At 44.5% G+C, this 20,859-nt stretch overlaps 1 protein-coding gene across 1 annotated transcript in view; it reads right to left on the bottom strand.

Moving 5' to 3' along the window:
* LOC106592359 (annexin A5) overlaps nt 1-17,850 on the bottom strand; it is a 31,822-nt gene extending 13,972 nt beyond the window's left edge. Inside the window, exons 1-6 of the mRNA XM_045713833.1 lie at nt 17,650-17,850; nt 11,823-11,877; nt 3,495-3,579; nt 3,310-3,404; nt 864-977; nt 689-779 (exon numbers count right to left, since the gene is read on the bottom strand). Coding sequence (XP_045569789.1) covers nt 689-779; nt 864-977; nt 3,310-3,404; nt 3,495-3,579; nt 11,823-11,825 — 388 coding nt within the window. The 5' untranslated portion in view covers nt 11,826-11,877; nt 17,650-17,850. The remainder of the gene's footprint in view (nt 1-688; nt 780-863; nt 978-3,309; nt 3,405-3,494; nt 3,580-11,822; nt 11,878-17,649) is intronic.
* Nucleotides 17,851-20,859: the final 3,009 nt, after the last annotated feature.

Below are 20,859 nucleotides of genomic sequence, written 5' to 3'. Positions count from 1 at the left end.
TGTGTTACCCTGGCGATAGACAGCAGTGTGTGTTACCCTGGCGATAGGCAGCAGTGTGTCTGTGTGTTACCCTGGCGATAGGCAGCAGTGTGTGTTACCCTGGCGATAGACAGCATTGTGTGTTACCCTGGCGATAGACAGCAGTGTGTGTTACCCTGGCGATAGGCAGCAGTGTGTCTGTGTGTTACCCTGGCGATAGGCAGCAGTGTGTGTTACCCTGGCGATTGGCAGCAGTGTGTGTTACCCTGGCGATAGGCAGCAGTGTATCTGTGTGTGTCTGTGTGTTACCCTGGCGATAGACAGCAGTGTGTGTTACCCTGGCGATAGACAGCAGTGTGTGTGTGTGTTACCCTGGCGATAGACAGCAGTGTGTGTGTGTGTTACCCTGGCGATAGACAGCAGTGTGTGTTACCCTGGCGATAGACAGCAGTGTGTGTGTGTGTTACCCTGGCGATAGCCAGCAGTGTGTGTGTGTGTTACCCTGGCGATAGGCAGCAGTGTGTGTGTGTGTTACCCTGGCGATAGGCAGCAGTGTGTCTGTGTGTTACCCTGGCGATAGCCAGCAGTGTGTGTGTGTGTTACCCTGGCGATAGGCAGCAGTGTGTGTGTGTGTGTGTTACCCTGGCGATAGACAGCAGTGTGTGTGTGTGTTACCCTGGCGATAGACAGCAGTGTGTGTGTGTGTTACCCTGGCGATAGGCAGCAGTGATGTCCTTAACCTGCTGGGCCGTTCTAGAAGACAGGATCTCAATCAGCACCTTCTCATCGGTCCCCGCCCCCTACACCGTGACATCAGCACACAGTCACTATGACATCACGCCGTCACTCACAGGATATGACATCACTGGTCCTAGGACAAATACCTTGATGGCGTTCCGTAGCGATGTCGCATCGTAGAGGATGGGCGGAGTCATCAGAGCCACCACCAGAGTCTTAAACTTTCCCCCCAGTTCCCCCTGCAGATCACCTACCAGGTCCTGGAGAGAGGAGGACGAGGAGGAGAGAGAGGAGGAGAGAGAGGGAGGGAGGGAGGGAGGGAGGGAGGGAGAGAGAGGGGAGGAGAGAGAGGGAGAGAGAGAGAGAGGGGAGGAGAGAGAGAGGGGAGGAGAGAGAGAGAGAGAGAGAGGGAGAGAGAGGGAGAGAGGGGAGGAGAGAGAGGGAGAGAGAGAGGGAGGGGAGGAGAGAGAGAGGGGAGGAGAGAGAGAGAGAGAGGAAGAGAGAGAGGGGAGGAGAGAGAGAGGGTTGTGTTGTGGTTGTAGATTACATTAGATGAGTTTATTAGTCACATGCACAGGATCACAGATGTAATTACAGGGAACAGTGACATTCTTATGCTCTAAGCTCCAACAGGTCCAAAACAGACAAGTGAAGGAGACAATAATAATAATAATGAATCCACATTTCCCTCCACCAGGGTGTTGAATCCACCAGTCCTCCATCTTGGCTCTCCCTCCACCAGGGTGTTGAATCCACCAGTCCTCCATCTTGGCTCTCCCTCCACCAGGGTGTTGAATCCACCAGTCCTCCATCTTGGCTCTCCCTCCACCAGTGTGTTGAATCCACCAGTCCTCCATCTTGGCTCTCCCTCCACCAGTGTAATGAATCCACCAGTCCTCCATCTTGGCTCTCCCTCCACCAGTGTAATGAATCCACCAGTCCTCCATCTTGGCTCTCCCTCCACCAGGGTGTTGAATCCACCAGTCCTCCATCTTGGCTCTCCCTCCACCAGGGTGTTGAATCCACCAGTCCTCCATCTTGGCTCTCCCTCCACCAGGGTGTTGAATCCACCAGTCCTCCATCTTGGCTCTCCCTCCACCAGTGTAATGAATCCACCAGTCCTCCATCTTGGCTCTCCCTCCACCAGTGTGTTGAATCCACCAGTCCTCCATCTTGGCTCTCCCTCCACCAGGGTGTTGAATCCACCAGTCCTCCATCTTGGCTCTCCCCCCACCAGTGTGTTGAATCCACCAGTCCTCCATCTTGGCTCTCCCTCCACCAGTGTGTTGAAACCACCAGTCCTCCATCTTGGCTCTCCCCCCACCAGTGTGTTGAATCCACCAGTCCTCCATCTTGGCTCTCCCCCCACCAGTGTAATGAATCCACCAGTCCTCCATCTTGGCTCTCCCCCCACCAGTGTGTTGAATCCACCAGTCCTCCATCTTGGCTCTCCCTCCACCAGGGTGTTGAATCCACCAGTCCTCCATCTTGGCTCTCCCTCCACCAGGGTGTTGAATCCACCAGTCCTCCATCTTGGCTCTCCCTCCACCAGGGTGTTGAATCCACCAGTCCTCCATCTTGGCTCTCCCTCCACCAGTTTCTCCATGTTTATTATATTACAGACACCTTACTCTATACTTTACATTATATTATGTGAGCTGTTACACTGGTTATAGAATACTATGGTCTGTTTGGATGTTGGAATAATATCCCTAGTTATGTTGTGATGTGGTTGTATTGTGGTTGTGGTTGTATTGTGGTTGTGTTGTGGTTGTGTTGTGGTTGTGTTGTGGTTGTGTTGTGGTTGTAGTGTGGTTGTGTTGTGGTTGTGTTGTGGTTGTAGTGTGGTTGTATTGTGGTTGTGGTTGTATTGTGGTTGTATTGTGGTTGTATTGTGGTTGTATTGTGGTTGTGGTTGTATTGTGGTTGTGGTTGTATTGTGGTTGTGTTGTGGTTGTGTTGTGGTTGTGTTGTGGTTGTAGTGTGGTTGTGTTGTGGTTGTATTGTGGTTGTATTGTGGTTGTGTTGTGGTTGTAGTGTGGTTGTGGTGTGGTTGTAGTGTGGTTGTAGTGTGGTTGTATTGTGGTTGTGGTTGTATTGTGGTTGTGTTGTGGTTGTGTTGTGGTTGTATTGTGGTTGTGTTGTGGTTGTATTGTGGTTGTATTGTGGTTGTGGTGTGGTTGTAGTGTGGTTGTAGTGTGGTTGTAGTGTGGTTGTAGTGTGGTTGTATTGTGGTTGTATTGTGGTTGTGTTGTGGTTGTATTGTGGTTGTATTGTGGTTGTATTGTGGTTGTATTGTTGTTGTATTGTGGTTGTATTGTGGTTGTGGTTGTATTGTGGTTGTATTGTGGTTGTATTGTGGTTGTATTGTGGTTGTATTGTGGTTGTATTGTTGTTGTGGTTGTATTGTGGTTGTGGTTGTTGTTGTATTGTGTGTTGTATTGTGGTTGTATTGTGGTTGTATTGTGGTTGTATTGTGGTTGTGGTTGTATTGTGGTTGTATTGTGGTTGTATTGTGGTTGTGGTTGTATTGTGGTTGTATTGTGGTTGTATTGTATTGTGGTTGTGGTTGTATTGTGGTTGTGTTCTGACCTTGCCATGCAGGGTCTTGTATGCAGCTTTGATCTGCTGTCTCTGGCTGTTGCTACGAGACGTCAACAACTTCATGATGGAATCCTCATCGGTTCCTATGGCAACAACAAACACCATAGTCAAATCTTTGGTGCCATGGTTACTCACTCCGTCTGCATAATATTCAGACCACACCCACCACTGACCCAGTCCCTTCATGGCCTTGTAGAGCGTCTCTGCATCTTGGTTGGCGTTGAAGTTTCCACTGGCTCTCACACTGCCTCGACCAGCCTATCAGAGAACAGACACAGAGGAGGACTGTGGGTAATGTAGTTCAGGGTAGACCAGAGAGGACTGTGGGTAATGTAGTTCAGGGTAGACCAGAGAGGACTGTGGGTAAAGTAGTTCAGGGTAGAACATAGAGGACTGTGGGTAAAGTAGATCAGGGTAGACCAGAGAGGACTGTGGGTAAAGTAGTTCAGGGTAGACCAGAGAGGACTGTGGGTAAAGTAGTTTAAGGAAGACCAGAGAGGACTGTGGGTAAAGTAGTTTAGGGTAGAACAGAGAGGACTGTGGGTAAAGTAGTTCAGGGTTGACAGTATAAAGTGGTGTAGTCCCAGACCTACTAATGTAATGAACCTGTGGACAGTATAAAGTGGTGTAGTCCCAGACCTACTAATGTAATGAACCTGTGGACAGTATAAAGTGGTGTAGTCCCAGACCTACTAATGTAATGAACCTGTGGACAGTATAAAGTGCTGTAGTCCCAGACCTACTAATGTAATGAACCTGTGGACAGTATAAAGTGGTGTAGTCCCAGACCTACTAATGTAATGAACCTGTGGACAGTATAAAGTGGTGTAGTCCCAGACCTACTAATGTAATGAACCTGTGGACAGTATAAAGTGGTGTAGTCCCAGTCTACTAATGTAATGAACCTGTGGACAGTATAAAGTGGTGTAGTCCCAGACCTACTAATGTAATGAACCTGTGGACAGTATAAAGTGGTGTAGTCCCAGTCTACTAATGTAATGAACCTGTGGACAGTATAAAGTGGTGTAGTCCCAGACCTACTAATGTAATGAACCTGTGGACAGTATAAAGTGGTGTAGTCACAGTCTACTAATGTAATGAACCTGTGGACAGTATAAAGTGGTGTAGTCCCAGACCTACTAATGTAATGAACCTGTGGACAGTATAAAGTGGTATAGTCCCAGACCTACTAATGTAATGAACCTGTGGACAGTATAAAGTGGTGTAGTCCCAGTCTACTAATGTAATGAACCTGTGGACAGTATAAAGTGGTGTAGTCCCAGACCTACTAATGTAATGAACCTGTGGACAGTATAAAGTGGTGTAGTCCCAGTCTACTAATGTAATGAACCTGTGGACAGTATAAAGTGGTGTAGTCCCAGACCTACTAATGTAATGAACCTGTGGACAGTATAAAGTGGTGTAGTCCCAGACCTACTAATGTAATGAACCTGTGGACAGTATAAAGTGGTGTAGTCCCAGACCTACTAATGTAATGAACCTGTGGACAGTATAAAGCGGTGTAGTCCCAGACCTACTAATGTAATGAACCTGTGGACAGTATAAAGCGGTGTAGTCCCAGACCTACTAATGTAATGAACCTGTGGACAGTATAAAGTGGTGTAGTCCCAGACCTACTAATGTAATGAACCTGTGGACAGTATAAAGTGGTGTAGTCCCAGACCTACTAATATAATGAACCTGTGGACAGTATAAAGTGGTGTAGTCCCAGACCTACTAATGTAATGAACCTGTGGACAGTATAAAGTGGTGTAGTCCCAGACCTACTAATGTAATGAACCTGTGGACAGTATAAAGCGGTGTAGTCCCAGACCTACTAATGTAATGAACCTGTGGACAGTATAAAGTGGTGTAGTCCCAGACCTACTAATGTAATGAACCTGTGGACAGTATAAAGTGGTGTAGTCCCAGACCTACTAATGTAATGAACCTGTGGACAGTATAAAGTGGTGTAGTCCCAGTCTACTAATGTAATGAACCTGTGGACAGTATAAAGTGGTGTAGTCCCAGACCTACTAATGTAATGAACCTGTGGACAGTATAAAGTGGTGTAGTCCCAGACCTACTAATGTAATGAACCTGTTGACAGTATAAAGTGGTGTAGTCCCAGACCTACTAATGTAATGAACCTGTGGACAGTATAAAGTGGTGTAGTCCCAGTCTACTAATGTAATGAACCTATGGACAGTATAAAGTGGTGTAGTCCCAGTCTACTAATGTAATGAACCTGTGGACAGTATAAAGTGGTGTAGTCCCAGACCTACTAATGTAATGAACCTGTGGACAGTATAAAGTGGTGTAGTCCCAGACCTACTAATGTAATGAACCTGTGGACAGTATAAAGTGGTGTAGTCCCAGACCTACTAATGTAATGAACCTGTGGACAGTATAAAGTGGTGTAGTCCCAGACCTACTAATGTAATGAACCTGTGGACAGTATAAAGTGGTGTAGTCCCAGACCTACTAATGTAATGAACCTGTGGACAGTATAAAGTGGTGTAGTCCCAGTCTACTAATGTAATGAACTGTGGACAGTATAAAGTGGTGTAGTCCCAGACCTACTAATGTAATGAACCTGTGGACAGTATAAAGTGGTGTAGTCCCAGTCTACTAATGTAATGAACCTGTTGACAGTATAAAGTGGTGTAGTCCCAGACCTACTAATGTAATGAACCTGTGGACAGTATAAAGTGGTGTAGTCCCAGACCTACTAATGTAATGAACCTGTGGACAGTATAAAGTGGTGTAGTCCCAGTCTACTAATGTAATGAACCTGTGGACAGTATAAAGTGGTGTAGTCCCAGACCTACTAATGTAATGAACCTGTTGACAGTATAAAGTGGTGTAGTCCCAGACCTACTAATGTAATGAACCTGTGGACAGTATAAAGTGGTGTAGTCCCAGTCTACTAATGTAATGAACCTGTGGACAGTATAAAGTGGTGTAGTCCCAGACCTACTAATGTAATGAACCTGTGGACAGTATAAAGTGGAGTAGTCCCAGACCTACTAATGTAATGAACCTGTGGACAGTATAAAGTGGTGTAGTCCCAGTCTACTAATGTAATGAACCTGTGGACAGTATAAAGTGGTGTAGTCCCAGTCTACTAATGTAATGAACCTGTGGACAGTATAAAGTGGTGTAGTCCCAGTCTACTAATGTAATGAACCTGTGGACAGTATAAAGTGGTGTAGTCCCAGACCTACTAATGTAATGAACCTGTGGACAGTATAAAGTGGTGTAGTCCCAGACCTACTAATGTAATGAACCTGTGGACAGTATAAAGTGGTGTAGTCCCAGACCTACTAATGTAATGAACCTGTGGACAGTATAAAGTGGTGTAGTCCCAGTCTACTAATGTAATGAACCTGTGGACAGTATAAAGTGGTGTAGTCCCAGACCTACTAATGTAATGAACCTGTGGACAGTATAAAGTGGTGTAGTCCCAGTCTACTAATGTAATGAACCTGTGGACAGTATAAAGTGGTGTAGTCCCAGACCTACTAATGTAATTTACCTGTGGACAGTATAAAGTGGTGTAGTCCCAGACCTACTAATGTAATGAACCTGTGGACAGTATAAAGTGGTGTAGTCCCAGTCTACTAATGTAATGAACCTGTGGACAGTATAAAGTGGTATAGTCCCAAACCTACTAATGTAATGAACCTGTGGACAGTATAAAGTGGTGTAGTCCCAGTCTACTAATGTAATGAACCTGTGGACAGTATAAAGTGGTGTAGTCCCAAACCTACTAATGTAATGAACCTGTGGACAGTATAAAGTGGTGTAGTCCCAGTCTACTAATGTAATGAACCTGTGGACAGTATAAAGTGGTGTAGTCCCAGACCTACTAATGTAATGAACCTGTGGACAGTATAAAGTGGTGTAGTCCCAGACCTACTAATGTAATGAACCTGTGGACAGTATAAAGTGGTGTAGTCCCAGACCTACTAATGTAATGAACCTGTGGACAGTATAAAGTGGTGTAGTCCCAGACCTACTAATGTAATGAACCTGTGGACAGTATAAAGTGGTGTAGTCCCAAACCTACTAATGTAATGAACCTGTGGACAGTATAAAGTGGTGTAGTCCCAGTCTACTAATGTAATGAACCTGTGGACAGTATAAAGTGGTGTAGTCCCAGACCTACTAATGTAATGAACCTGTGGACAGTATAAAGTGGTGTAGTCCCAGACCTACTAATGTAATGAACCTGTGGACAGTATAAAGTGGTGTAGTCCCAGACCTACTAATGTAATGAACCTGTGGACAGTATAAAGTGGTGTAGTCCCAGACCTACTAATGTAATGAACCTGTGGACAGTATAAAGTGGTGTAGTCCCAGACCTACTAATGTAATGAACCTGTGGACAGTATAAAGTGGTGTAGTCCCAGACCTACTAATGTAATGAACCTGTGGACAGTATAAAGTGGTGTAGTCCCAGTCTACTAATGTAATTTACCTGTGGACAGTATAAAGTGGTGTAGTCCCAGTCTACTAATGTAATGAACCTGTGGACAGTATAAAGTGGTGTAGTCCCAGACCTACTAATGTAATGAACCTGTGGACAGTATAAAGTGGTGTAGTCCCAGACCTACTAATGTAATGAACCTGTTGACAGTATAAAGTGGTGTAGTCCCAGACCTACTAATGTAATGAACCTGTGGACAGTATAAAGTGGTGTAGTCCCAGACCTACTAATGTAATGAACCTGTGGACAGTATAAAGTGGTGTAGTCCCAGACCTACTAATGTAATGAACCTGTTGACAGTATAAAGTGGTGTAGTCCCAGACCTACTAATGTAATGAACCTGTGGACAGTATAAAGTGGTGTAGTCCCAGACCTACTAATGTAATGAACCTGTGGACAGTATAAAGTGGTGTAGTCCCAGTCTACTAATGTAATGAACCTGTGGACAGTATAAAGTGGTGTAGTCCCAGACCTACTAATGTAATGAACCTGTGGACAGTATAAAGTGGTGTAGTCCCAGACCTACTAATGTAATGAACCTGTGGACAGTATAAAGTGGTGTAGTCCCAGACCTACTAATGTAATGAACCTGTGGACAGTATAAAGTGGTGTAGTCCCAGTCTACTAATGTAATGAACCTGTGGACAGTATAAAGAGGTGTAGTCCCAGTCTACTAATGTAATGAACCTGTGGACAGTATAAAGTGGTGTAGTCCCAGACCTACTAATGTAATGAACCTGTGGACAGTATAAAGTGGTGTAGTCCCAGAGCTACACTACGTATCGATGAAGCAGGAAGCGTCTGTCAGAGAACATCTGATTAATGACATCAGTAAAACACACTATCTACTGTTTACTCATACTATCAGTGTGCGGTTTACAACTCCTCCCTCGATCTTTGTGTGTGTTTGTAAGAGAGAGAGAGAGCCAGAGAGTGAGAGAGAGAGAGAGAGAGAGAGAGCCAGAGAGAGAGAGAGGGAGAGAGAGAGAGAGAGACAGAGAGAGACAGACATAGATTGAGATAGCGAGAGAGAGAGAGAGACAGAGAGAGAGAGAGAGAGAGACTCAGTGAGCAGAGCCTTGCTATTGAGAAAGGCCGCCAAAAGCAGACCTGGCTCTCAAGAGAAGACAGACTATGTGCAACACTGACCACAACACTGACCACAAAAAGGTGGAAACTGAGCTGCACTTCCTAACCTCCTGACAAATGTATGACCATATTAGAGACACATATTTCCCTCAGATTACACAGATCCACAAAGAACTCGAAAACAAACCCAATTCTGATAAACTCCCATATCTACTGGGTGAAATGTGAGGGAGGGAGGGGAGAGAGAGAGAGAGAGAGAGAGAGAGCGGAAGAGAGAGAGGGGAGAGGGTGGGAGGAGAGAGAGAGGGGAGGAGAAAGAGGAAGAGAGGGAGGGGAGGAGAGAGGGAGTAGGGAGAGCCCCACCCTGTCTGAAGAAAGGCCCACACATATGACTCATACTGACTTCCCCAAATACAGCCCCTCTGTTCCACACACTGCGGATTGCTAGAAACTAGAGTAGACTTTCATCAGAAGCATTACAACATATTTCAGAGAAAACCATCAGTAGAGTTGAAAATGCGATGGGAACCAGGATGGGAACCCATTTAACTGGGATTTAACCAGGATGGGAACCCATTTAACTGGGATTTAACCAGGATGGGAACCCATTTAACTGGGATTTAACCAGGATGGGAACCCATTTAACCAGGATGGGAACCCATTTAACTTGGATTTAACCAGGATGGGAACCCATTTAACCAGGATGGGAACCCATTTAACTTGGATTTAACCAGGATGGGAACCCATTTAACCAGGATGGGAACCCATTTAACTGGGATTTAACCAGGATGGGAACCCATTTAACCAGGATTTAACCAGGATGGGAACCCATTTAACTGGGATTTAACCAGGATGGGAACCCATTTAACCAGGATGGGAACCCATTTAACCAGGATGGGAACCCATTTAACTGGGATTTAACCAGGATGGGAACCCATTTAACTTGGATTTAACCAGGATGGGAACCCATTAAACCAGGATGGGAACCCATTTAACTTGGATTTAACCAGGATGGGAACCCATTTAACTTGGATTAAACCAGGATAGGAACCCATTTAACTTGGATTTAACCAGGATGGGAACCAATTTAACTGGGATTTAACCAGGATGGGAACCCATTTAACTGGGATTTAACCAGGATGGGAACCCATTTAACTTGGATTTAACCAGGATGGGAACCCATTTAACTGGGATTTAACCAGGATGGGAACCCATTTAACTGGGATTTAACCAGGATGGGAACCCATTTAACCAGGATGGGAACCCATTTAACTGGGATTTAACCAGGACGGGAACCCATTTAACTTGGATTTAACCAGGATGGGAACCCATTTAACTTGGATTAAACCAGGATAGGAACCCATTTAACTTGGATTTAACCAGGATGGGAACCAATTTAACTGGGATTTAACCAGGATGGGAACCCATTTAACTTGGATTGAACCAGGATGGGAACCCATTTAACTGGGATTTAACCAGGATGGGAACCCATTTAACTTGGATTTAACCAGGATGGGAACCCATTTAACTTGGATTTAACCAGGATGGGAACCCATTTAATTTGGATTTAACCAGGATGCGAACCCATTTAACTGGACTTTAACCAGGATGGGAACCCATTTAACTTGGATTTAACCGGGATGAGAACCCATTTAACCGGGATTTAACCAGGATGGGAACCCATTTAACTTGGATTTAACCAGGATGGCAACCCATTTAACCAGGATGGGAACCCATTTAACTGGGATTTAACCAGGATGGGAACCCATTTAACTTGGATTTAACCGTGATGCGAACCCATTTAACTGGGATTTAACCAGGATGGCAACCCATTTAACCAGGATGGGAACCCATTTAACTGGGATTTAACCAGGATGGGAACCCATTTAACTGGGATTTAACCAGGATGGGAACCCATTTAACTTGGATTTAACCAGGATGGGAACCCATTTAACTTGGATTTAACCAGGATGGGAACCCATTTAACCAGGATGGGAACCCATTTAACTGGGATTTAACCAGGATGGGAACCCATTTAACTTGGATTTAACCAGGATGGGAACCCATTTAACTGGGATTTAACCAGGATGGGAACCCATTTAACTGGGATTTAACCAGGATGGGAACCCATTTAACTTGGATTTAACCAGGATGGGAACCCATTTAACTTGGATTTAACCAGGATGGGAACCCATTTAACCAGGATGGGAACCGGTCTAGTGTAATAACCAATTCCATAATGACCTCCCTCCATTCCATGCTGTGTTCATATTGTCTATTGGTCTGTGTGTTCATATTGTCTATTGATCTGTGTGTTCATATTGTCTATTGGTCTGTGTGTTCATATTGTCTATTGATCTGTGTGTTCATATTGTCCATTGGTCTGTGTGTTCATATTGTCTATTGTTCTGTGTGTTCATATTGTCTATTGATCTGTGTGTTCATATTGTCTATTGGTCTGTGTGTTCATATTGTCTATTGGTCTGTGTGTTCATATTGTCTATTGTTCTGTGTGTTCATATTGTCTATTGTTCTGTGTGTTTATTGTTTAGATAAGGATTATATAATGACAGTCTCCTGGGCTGTGCTGCGGACAGCGTGTGACATTACAGGCAGAGAGGGAAAGTTAAACATGAACATTTTAGCAGAACCCTCCAGGTGGGGCGGTGAAACCTTCCACTGTAGAGGGGTCTTCAGTGAGCGGGGCGGCAGCGTAGCCTAGTGGTTAGAGCTGTTGGGCTAGTAACCTAAAGGTTGCAGGTTCAAATCCCTCAGCTGACAAGGTACAAATCTGTCGTTCTGCCCCCTGAACAAGGCAGTTAACCCACCGTTCCCCGGTAGGCTGTCGTTGAAAAATAAGAATTTGTTCTTAACTGACTTCCCCGAGTTAAATAAAGGTAATATAAAAAAGTCAACTTACCATTGTGGTAGATTGGTGATGGTTGGTTTGATTAGGAGGAAGGAAGAGATGGTGTCTGAAATGAGAAACACACTTGGAATGAAAACAAGCCAAACACCGTCAAAAACGTTTTGCCACTTTTAAAGTCATGAAAAACACTGCATGTTTCCATTCATTCATAAAACAGTTATAGAATATGTTCTTCTGTTCGGCCACAGCCCCCCAGCTCTCCCATAATTAGCTTCTTATTATCCGTAGGCTTTGCAGCGGTTAAGCGGAGCCCACAGCGCGTTGAAACGTTAAGCGGAGCCCACAGCGCGTTGAAACGTTAAGCGGAGCCCACAGCGCGTTGAAACGTTAAGCGGAGCCCACAGCGCGTTGAAACGTTAAGCGGAGCCCACAGCGCGTTGAAACGTTAAGCGGAGCCCACTCCGCGTTAAAACGTTAAGCGGAGCCCACAGCGCGTTGAAACGTTAAGCGGAGCCCACAGCGCGTTGAAACGTTAAGCGGAGCCCACAGCGCGTTGAAACGTTAAGCGGAGCCCACAGCGCGTTGAAACGTTAAGGGAAAGGGATTTTTTTATTGTTCAGTAATGTGGTGGGTCGTCTCTTCGTTCGCGGGACTTTATCCTGCTAACTGTTCCAAAATGTCCGAACTGAATTTTGTGTAAAAAGGGCTTTTATGTACTCTGCGCCATCGCCTTGGAAACGCCTTACAAAATACTGTTAAAACTGGAAGAACTCGGTCCAGATTGGTGTTTTTTAAATCACTGATGAAGGATTTTGAGGCTGATTCCCTGACCTGTCAATGTTTTTAATTTGCTGTTTTATGATTTCGTTATACTCTTGTTAATTCTATCGTTTTTTACTAGATTACCTGTAGTTTATCATGTTGTTTGTCTGTAATGGCGCTGCCTATCTTGGCCAGGACGCTCTTGAAAAAGAGATTTTAAATCTCAATGAGCCCTTCCTGGTTAAATAAAACATTTAAATAAATAAAAAAATGATATTACAGACACCTTAATGCACCCTTTATGCCAGCTAAACATACGAATAAAAAATGACCAAATATATTTGAAACATTGTCCTTTAATTATAATTTTTAGAGCTTGCTAAATGTTAAAAAAAAAATTATCAAAAATGCTTTATTTAAATGTCATTCAAATAAAATCTAATTTTATTCGTCACATACACATATTTAGCAGATGTTATTGCTGGAGGAGTGAAATGTTTGTGTTTGTCACGGTTGTTGAAAGGAAGAGAGGACCAAAGTGCAGCGTGTGTGTCGTTCCACATTTTATTTACACGGTGAAACTATGCGAGACATAAGTAAACTGAATAACAAAACAACAAACTGTGACGCAGAGGTGAAACAAACACTAACTCAAAATTAATCCCCCACAAACCCAGGTGGGACAAACACCAACTTAAATATGACCTCCAATTAGAGACGATGACCAGCTGCCTCTAATTGGAGATCATCCCAAACAAAACCCAACATAGAAATACAAAAACTAGAACAACCCAACATAGAATTACAAAACTAGAACATAACAACGTATTTCTCACTTCCTGGAGAAGATACGTTATGTTTCCATGGTTTGAGTTACTTCCTGAAACATCACTTCCTGGAGAAGATACGTTATGTTTCCATGGTTTGAGTTACTTCCTGAAACATCACTTCCTGGAGAAGATACGTTATGTTTCCATGGTTTGAGTTACTTCCTGAAACATCACTTCCTGGAGAAGATACGTTATGTTTCCATGGTTGCATGGATGCATTTAGACAGGCAGCCCAATCAATACTTTTTTTTCACTAAATGGTCTTTTGACCAATCAGATCAGCTCTGAAAGAGATCTGATGTGAAAAAAAATCCGATGTGATTGGTCAAAAGACCAATTAATGGAGAAAAAAAAAAAGATCAGAATTGGACTTCCTGTGTAAACGTGGCCCATGAGACGCCATCTTAAACGACTTCATTTAGCTTCAGTGCGCTAACAAGTCTTCCCATAGGAATGAATGGTAGCATGCTATCTATGGGTTTGTCCATTCATTTTAGAGTCACTGGGCGCGTTTGCGCGTTAAGGCTGAAGCAGCCGACTGTAGACGAAAGTCGAGGAGTGAAGTCTATAGAGGATAGCCAGTAGAGGACTGGTCACCCCTCAGAGCCTGGTTCCTCTCTACCCAGTACAGCCAGTAGAGGACTGGTCACCCCTCAGAGCCTGGTTCCTCTGGTCTACCCAGTACAGCCAGTAGAGGACTGGTCACCCCTCAGAGCCTGGTTCCTCTGGTCTACCCAGTACAGCCAGTAGAGGACTGGCCACCCCTCAGAGCCTGGTTCCTCTCTACCCAGTACAGCCAGTAGAGGACTGGTCACCCCTCAGAGCCTGGTTCCTCTGGTCTACCCAGTACAGCCAGTAGAGGACTGGTCACCCCTCAGAGCCTGGTTCCTCTGGTCTACCCAGTACAGCCAGTAGAGGACTGGTCACCCCTCAGAGCCTAGTTCCTCTGGTCTATCCAGTACAGCCAGTAGAGGACTGGTCACCCCTCAGAGCCTGGTTCCTCTGGTCTACCCAGTACAGCCAGAAGAGGACTGGCCACCCCTCAGAGCCTGGTTCCTCTCTAGGTTTCTTCCTAGGTTCTTGGCCTTTCTAGGGAGTTTTTCCTAAGCCACCGTGCTTCTACACCTGCATTGCTTGCTGTTTGGGGGGTGTTAGGCTGGGTTTCTGTACAGCACTTTGAGATATCAGCTGATGTAAGAAGGGCTATATAAATAAGTTTGATTTGAAGTCGGAGGAGGAGGAGGTGCGACAGCTGAAAGTCAGACACTAAGGTGGTTCTCCAACAGCGAGGCTCAGATCAACATGTCCGTGTTGCCGTTGTTTATAACAGTTGTTCTGTATAATATCTAAAAACATGTCTCCAACCTCCATATATATCTCACACGCTAACTGAAAATCATGTGTTCGTCGTACAATCAACTAGAGAGAGAGAGAGAGAGAGAACCTCAAACATCACATTCATTTGTATATTTATCCGCTGGATACAGGAATCACGGTTGGTTCCTGTTTTCAGTCACGTCTTTGGGTCACGTTAGCTTGGAGTTGGAAAAAAAAAAGAGATAATGATTGGTTGACAATAGATCGTCCCACAATGCAGCGGTGGCTCCAGGATGAAGTTGGCGAAGAGCAGAAACTGCTAGTCGACTGCAGTCAGAACTTCATGACCTTCGATCACGTGATTTTTTTTTTGTTGTAAAGTTCATGCAGTGTCGACATTGTAAGGAGCACATCGGGACCATTTTTATTCCCATAATGCAACACACTTTGAAAGACTGACCAATGATAGTCACCGACTTGGTAAAAGTGGTCCGTTCGAATGCGCCGACAGGCCTTATTCTAAAATTTAATTTTATTTAATTTCTTCATAAATTTACACCCAAAACCCCATAATGACAAAGCAAAAACAAGTTTAGACATTTTTACTAATTTATAAGAAATAAACTGCAATCACATTTCTGTAAGTATTCAGTCCCTTTACTCAGTACTTTGTTGAAGCACATTTTGGCAGCGATTACAGCCTCGAGTCTTCTTGGGTATCACGCTACAAGCTTGGCACACCTGTGTTTGGGGAGTTTCTCCCATTCTTCTCTGCAGATCCTCTCAAGATCTGTCAGGTTGGATGGGGAGCGTCGCTGCACAGATATTTTCAGGTCCCTCCAGAGATGTTCGATCGGGTTCAAGTCCGGGCTCTGGCTGGGCCACTCAAGGACATTCAGAGACTTGTCCCGAAGCCACTCCTGCGTTGTCTTGGCTGTGTGTTTAGGGTCGTTGTCCTGTTGGAAGGTGAACCTTCGCCCCAGTCTGAGGTCCTGAGCGCTCTGGAGCAGGTTTTCATCAAGGATCTCTCTGTACTTTGCATCTTTCCCTCGATCCTGACTAGTCTCCCAGTCCCTGCCGCTGAAAACATCCCCACAGCATGATGCTGCCACCACCATGCTTCACCGTAGGGATGGTGCCAGGTTTCCTCCAGAAGTGATGCTTGGCATTCAGGCCAAAGAGTTTCATCTTGGTTTCATCAGACCAGAGAATCTTGTTTCTCATGGTCTGAGAGTCCTTTAGGTGCCTTTTGTCAAACTCCAAGAGGGCTGTCATGTGCCGTTTACTAGGAGTGGCTTCCGTCTGGCCACTCTACCATGAAGACCTGTAGAGATGGTTGTCCTTCTGGAAGGTTCTCCCATCTCCACAGAGGATCTCTGGAGCTCTGTCAGAGTGACCATCTGGTTCTTGGTCACTTCCCTGACCAAGGCCCTTCTCCCCGATTGCTCAGTTTGGCCGGACGGCCAGCTCTAGGAAGAGTCTTGGTGGTTCCAAACTTGTTCCATTTAAGAATGATGGAGGCCACTGTGTTCTTGGGGACCTTCAATGCTGCAGACATGTGTTGGTACCCTTCCCTAGATCTGTCCCTCGACACAATCCTGTCTTGGAGCTCTACGGACAATTCACAGGTGGATTCCAATCCAGTTGTAGAAACATCTCAAGCATGATGGAAACAGGATGCACCTGAGCTCAATTTCAAGTCTCATAGCAAAGGGTCTGAATACTTATGTAAATAAGGTATTTCTGTTTTTTCTAAATACCTATTTTCACTTCGTCATTATGGGGTACTGTGATGTCATTATGGGGTATTGTGATGTCATTATGGGGTATTGTGATGTCATTCTGGGGTATTGTGATGTCATTATGGGGTATTGTGATGTCATTATGAGGTATTGTGTGTAGATTGCTGAATTTAAAAAAAATATTTAATCTATTTTAGAATAACGCTGTAACGTAACAAAATGTGGAAAAAGTCAAAGGGGTCTGAGTACTTTCTGAAGGCTCTGTAGCTAATCAGCACAGGTGGTCCCGCTGTCTTCCGTAAACAAGCGCTGTAGCATGGAGACTGTCTGGTTCGCTTAATATAAGGAATTTAAAAGTATTCATACTTTTTACATTTACTTCTGATGTTTAATGTATATTTAAAACCAAATACTTTTACTCAAGTAGTATTTTATTTTACTGGGTGACTTTCACTTGAGTAATTTTCTATTATTAAGTTATCTTTACTTTTACTACAGTATGAGACTTCAGTAGTTTTTCCACCACTGGAAGACACTATAGTCAATAGGCACTAAAGGTAGTTAGAGTGTATGAGAGCGTTAGTCCAGGGGTTACCAATGTAATGTATTCAGCGGACAATGTTTACCTTTCCTAAATTGGGGTTATGACAGTCTATTACAAATCAGTTTGGCAGTATTTTCAATCCTAAAGGAAGTCTGGTTTGAAGTGACTGAAATGCATCTGAAATGTATTGGGGAAGTTCAGAAGATTTATCAGGAAATACTTTTTGTATGAACTTTTCAGTGTTGAAAAGATTGAATAAAAATCATTATTGACGGTGTTATTTTGCCTCCAGTGTGATTTAGTGCCTGGTCTGGTCTGTTGTAGAAGACTGTATGTGTTCCTGGGAGTCTCATCTTTCATTGATGGGGTCATGTGGTCCGAATATGTTGTAGTTTAAACTGTTGCGAAGATACATTCGAAAGGAAGAAAACCGAAACCGCTTTGGTTATTAAAAACCTGAATTTTACCTACCTACCGAGAGGTTATTGACATAACTCCGGTTACAATGAACCAAAACTGAATTGTATTTATTTAGTCCCACTAATCGGATGTAATCCTGGTGTATCTCACCGCTCACAGAATAAAACATCAACTGTCTGATTTAAATTCAGCAGACTAACCCCCTTATTAAAAAACTCATAAAAAACTCATAAACTCGGTTAATAAGAGCGGTATAAACTTACCGGAGATCGAGTCTGCACCGGAGCTCAGTGAATGAAGGAGAAGGAGAAAGAGAAAGAGAAGGGAGGCTGAGAGAGAGAGAGAGAGAGAGAGAGAGAGAGAGAGACAGAGAGAGAGAGAGTGGAAAAACTAGTTCCCTGAGTGCGGGTCGGGACTCCACCCTGTATGACTAAACAGCTCACCGCACAGCGACTCGTCAGACCGGCTGAAAAAAAAAAAACGCTCAGTCAATATGTTGTCTGACTGTAGTGCGCTTTAGGGACTGGACGAGGAGTAGGGTTGATCCTAATCGGCTGTCAAAACACCCCGAGCTAACATCGACTAGCTTGTTAGTTACTGGACGAGGAGTAGGGTTGATCCGAAACGGCTGTCAAAACACCCGGAGCTAATATAGACTAGCTAGTTAGTTACTGGACGAGGAGTAGGGTTGATCCGAAACGGCTGTCAAAACACCCCGAGCTAATATAGACTAGCTAGTTAGTTACTGGACGAGGAGTAGGGTTGATCCGAAACGGCTGTCAAACACCCGGAGCTAATATAGACTAGCTAGTTAGTTACTTCCACACACATAATGAGAGAACACTATTTTACTCACCCTAACAAATCAAATCATATGTTATTGGTCACATACACATGGTTAGCAGATGTTATTGGTCACATGGTTAGCAGATGTTATTGGTCACATGGTTAGCAGATGTTAATGCGAGTGTAGTGAAATCCTTGTGCTTCTAGCTCCGACAGTGCAGCAGATATCTAACAGATAATATCTAACACATTTCACAACAAAACCTAATACACACAGTCTAGTTGTTGTAAGGAGAAGCGGACCAAAGTGCAGCGTGTGTGTAGGTCCACATTTTATTTACACGGTGAAACTATGCGATACATAAATAAACTGAACAAACAAAACAACAAACCGTGACGCAGAGGTGAAACGAACACAACTCAAAATTAATCTCCCACAAACCCAGGTGGGACAAACACCAACTTAAATATGACCTCCAATTAGAGACAACGACGACCAGATGCCTCTAATTGGAGATCATCCCAAACAAAACCCCAACATAGAAATACAAAAACTAGAACAACCCAGCATAGAAATACAAAACTAGAATATAACAACATAGAAAAACTAAACTAGAAAACCCCCCCTGTCACGCTCTGACCTACTCTATCATAGAAAATAACATGTTATTGGTCACATGGTTAGCAGATGTTATTGGTCACATGGTTAGCAGATGTTATTGGTCACATGGTTAGCAGATGTTATTGGTCACATGGTTAGCAGATGTTAATGAGAGTGTAGCGAAATGCTTGTGCTTCTAGTTCCGACAGTGCAGTAATATCTAACAAGTAATCTACCAATTCCCCAACAACTACCTAATAAACACACATCTAAAGGGGTGAATGAGAATATGTACATATAAATATATGAATGAGTGATGGCTGAGCGGCATCGGCAAGATGCAGTAGATGGTATAAAATACAGTATAAACATATGAAATGAGCAATGTAAGATATGTAAACGTTATTAAAGTGGCATTATTTAATAAAGTGGCATTATTTAAAGTGACTAGTGATCCATTTATTAAAGTAGCCAGCGATTGGGTCCCAATGTTGGCAGCAGCCTCTCTGAGTTAATGATTGCTGTTTAGCAGTCTGATGTCCTTGAGATAGAAGCTGTTTTTCAGTCTCTCGGTCCCAGCTTTGATGCACCTGTAGTGACCTCGCCTTCTGGATGATAGCGGGGTGAACAGGCAGTCAATCAATCAAAAGTATTTATAAAGCCCTTCTTACATCAGCTGATATCTCAAAGTGCTGTACAGAAACCCAGCCTAAAACCCCAAACAGCAAGCAATGCAGGTGTAGAAGCACGGTGGCTAGGAAAAACTCCCTAGAAAGGCCAAAACCTAGGAAGAAACCTAGAGAGGAACCAGGCTATGAGGGGTGACCAGTCCTCTTCTGGCTGTGCCGGGTGGAGATTATAACAGAACATGGCCAAGAGGTTCAAATGTTCATCGATGACCAGCATGGTCAGATAATAATAATCACAGTGGTTGTCGAGGGTGCAACAAGTCAGCACCTCAGGAGTAAATGTCAGTTGGCTTTTTCATAGCCGATCATTCAGAGTATCTCTACCGCTCCTGCTGTCTCTAGAGAGTTAAAAACAGCAGGTCTGGGACAGGTAGGAGGTCTGGGACAGGTAGCACGTCCGGTGAACAGGTCAGGGTTCCATAGCCGCAGGCAGAACAGTTGAAACTGGAGCAGCAGCACGACCAGGTGGACTGGGGACAGCAAGTAGTCATCATGCCAGGTAGTCCTGCGGCATGGTCCTAGGGCTCAGGTCCTCCGAGAGAAAGAAAGAAAGACAGAGAAAAAGATAGAGAGAGAGAATTAGAGAGAGCATACTTAAATTCACACAGGACACCGGATAAGACAGGAGAAATACTCCAGATATAACAGACTGACCCTAGCCCCCCGACACATAAACTACTGCAGCATAAATACTAGAGGCTGAGACAGGAGGGGTCAGGAGACACTGTGGCCCTGTCCGATGGGTGGCTTGAGTGGTTGTTGTCCTTGGTGATCTTTTTGGCCTTCCTGTGACATCGGGTGTTGTAGGTGTCCTGGAGGGCAGGTAGTTCGCCCCCGGTGATGCGTTGGGCAGACCTCACCACCCTCTGGAGAGCCTTGCGGTTGTGGGCGGTGCAGTTGCCGTACCAGGCGGTGATACAGCCCGACAGGATGCTCTCGATTGTGCACCTATAAAAGTTAGTGAGGGTTTTAGGTGACAAGCCACATTTTTTCAGCCTACTGAGGTTAAAGAGGCGCTGTTGCGCCTTCTTCACCACACTGTCTGTGTGGGTGGACCATTTCAGTTTGTCGCTGATATGTACACCGAGGAATTTAAAACTTTTCGATGTGGATGGGGGGCTGCTCCCTCTGCTGTTTCCTGAAGTCCACGATCACCTCCTTTTGTTTTGTTGACGTTGAGTGAGAGGTTGTTTTCCTGACCCCACATTCTCGTCGTTGTTGGTAATCAGGCCCACCACTGTTGTGTCGTCTGCAAACTTGATGATTGAGTTGGAGGCCACGCAGTCGTGGGTGAACAGGGAGTTCAGGAGAGGGATGAGAACACACCTTAGTGGGGCCCCAGTGTTGAGGATCAGCGGAGTGGAGATGTTGTTACCTACCCTCACCACCTGGGGGCA

The sequence above is a fragment of the Salmo salar genome, unplaced genomic scaffold (genome assembly GCF_905237065.1).
Source record: "Salmo salar unplaced genomic scaffold, Ssal_v3.1, whole genome shotgun sequence".
NCBI lineage: Eukaryota > Metazoa > Chordata > Actinopteri > Salmoniformes > Salmonidae > Salmo > Salmo salar.
The sequence above is the reverse complement of the archived record's forward strand: the minus strand, read 5'-3'. Positions and strand labels throughout refer to the sequence as shown.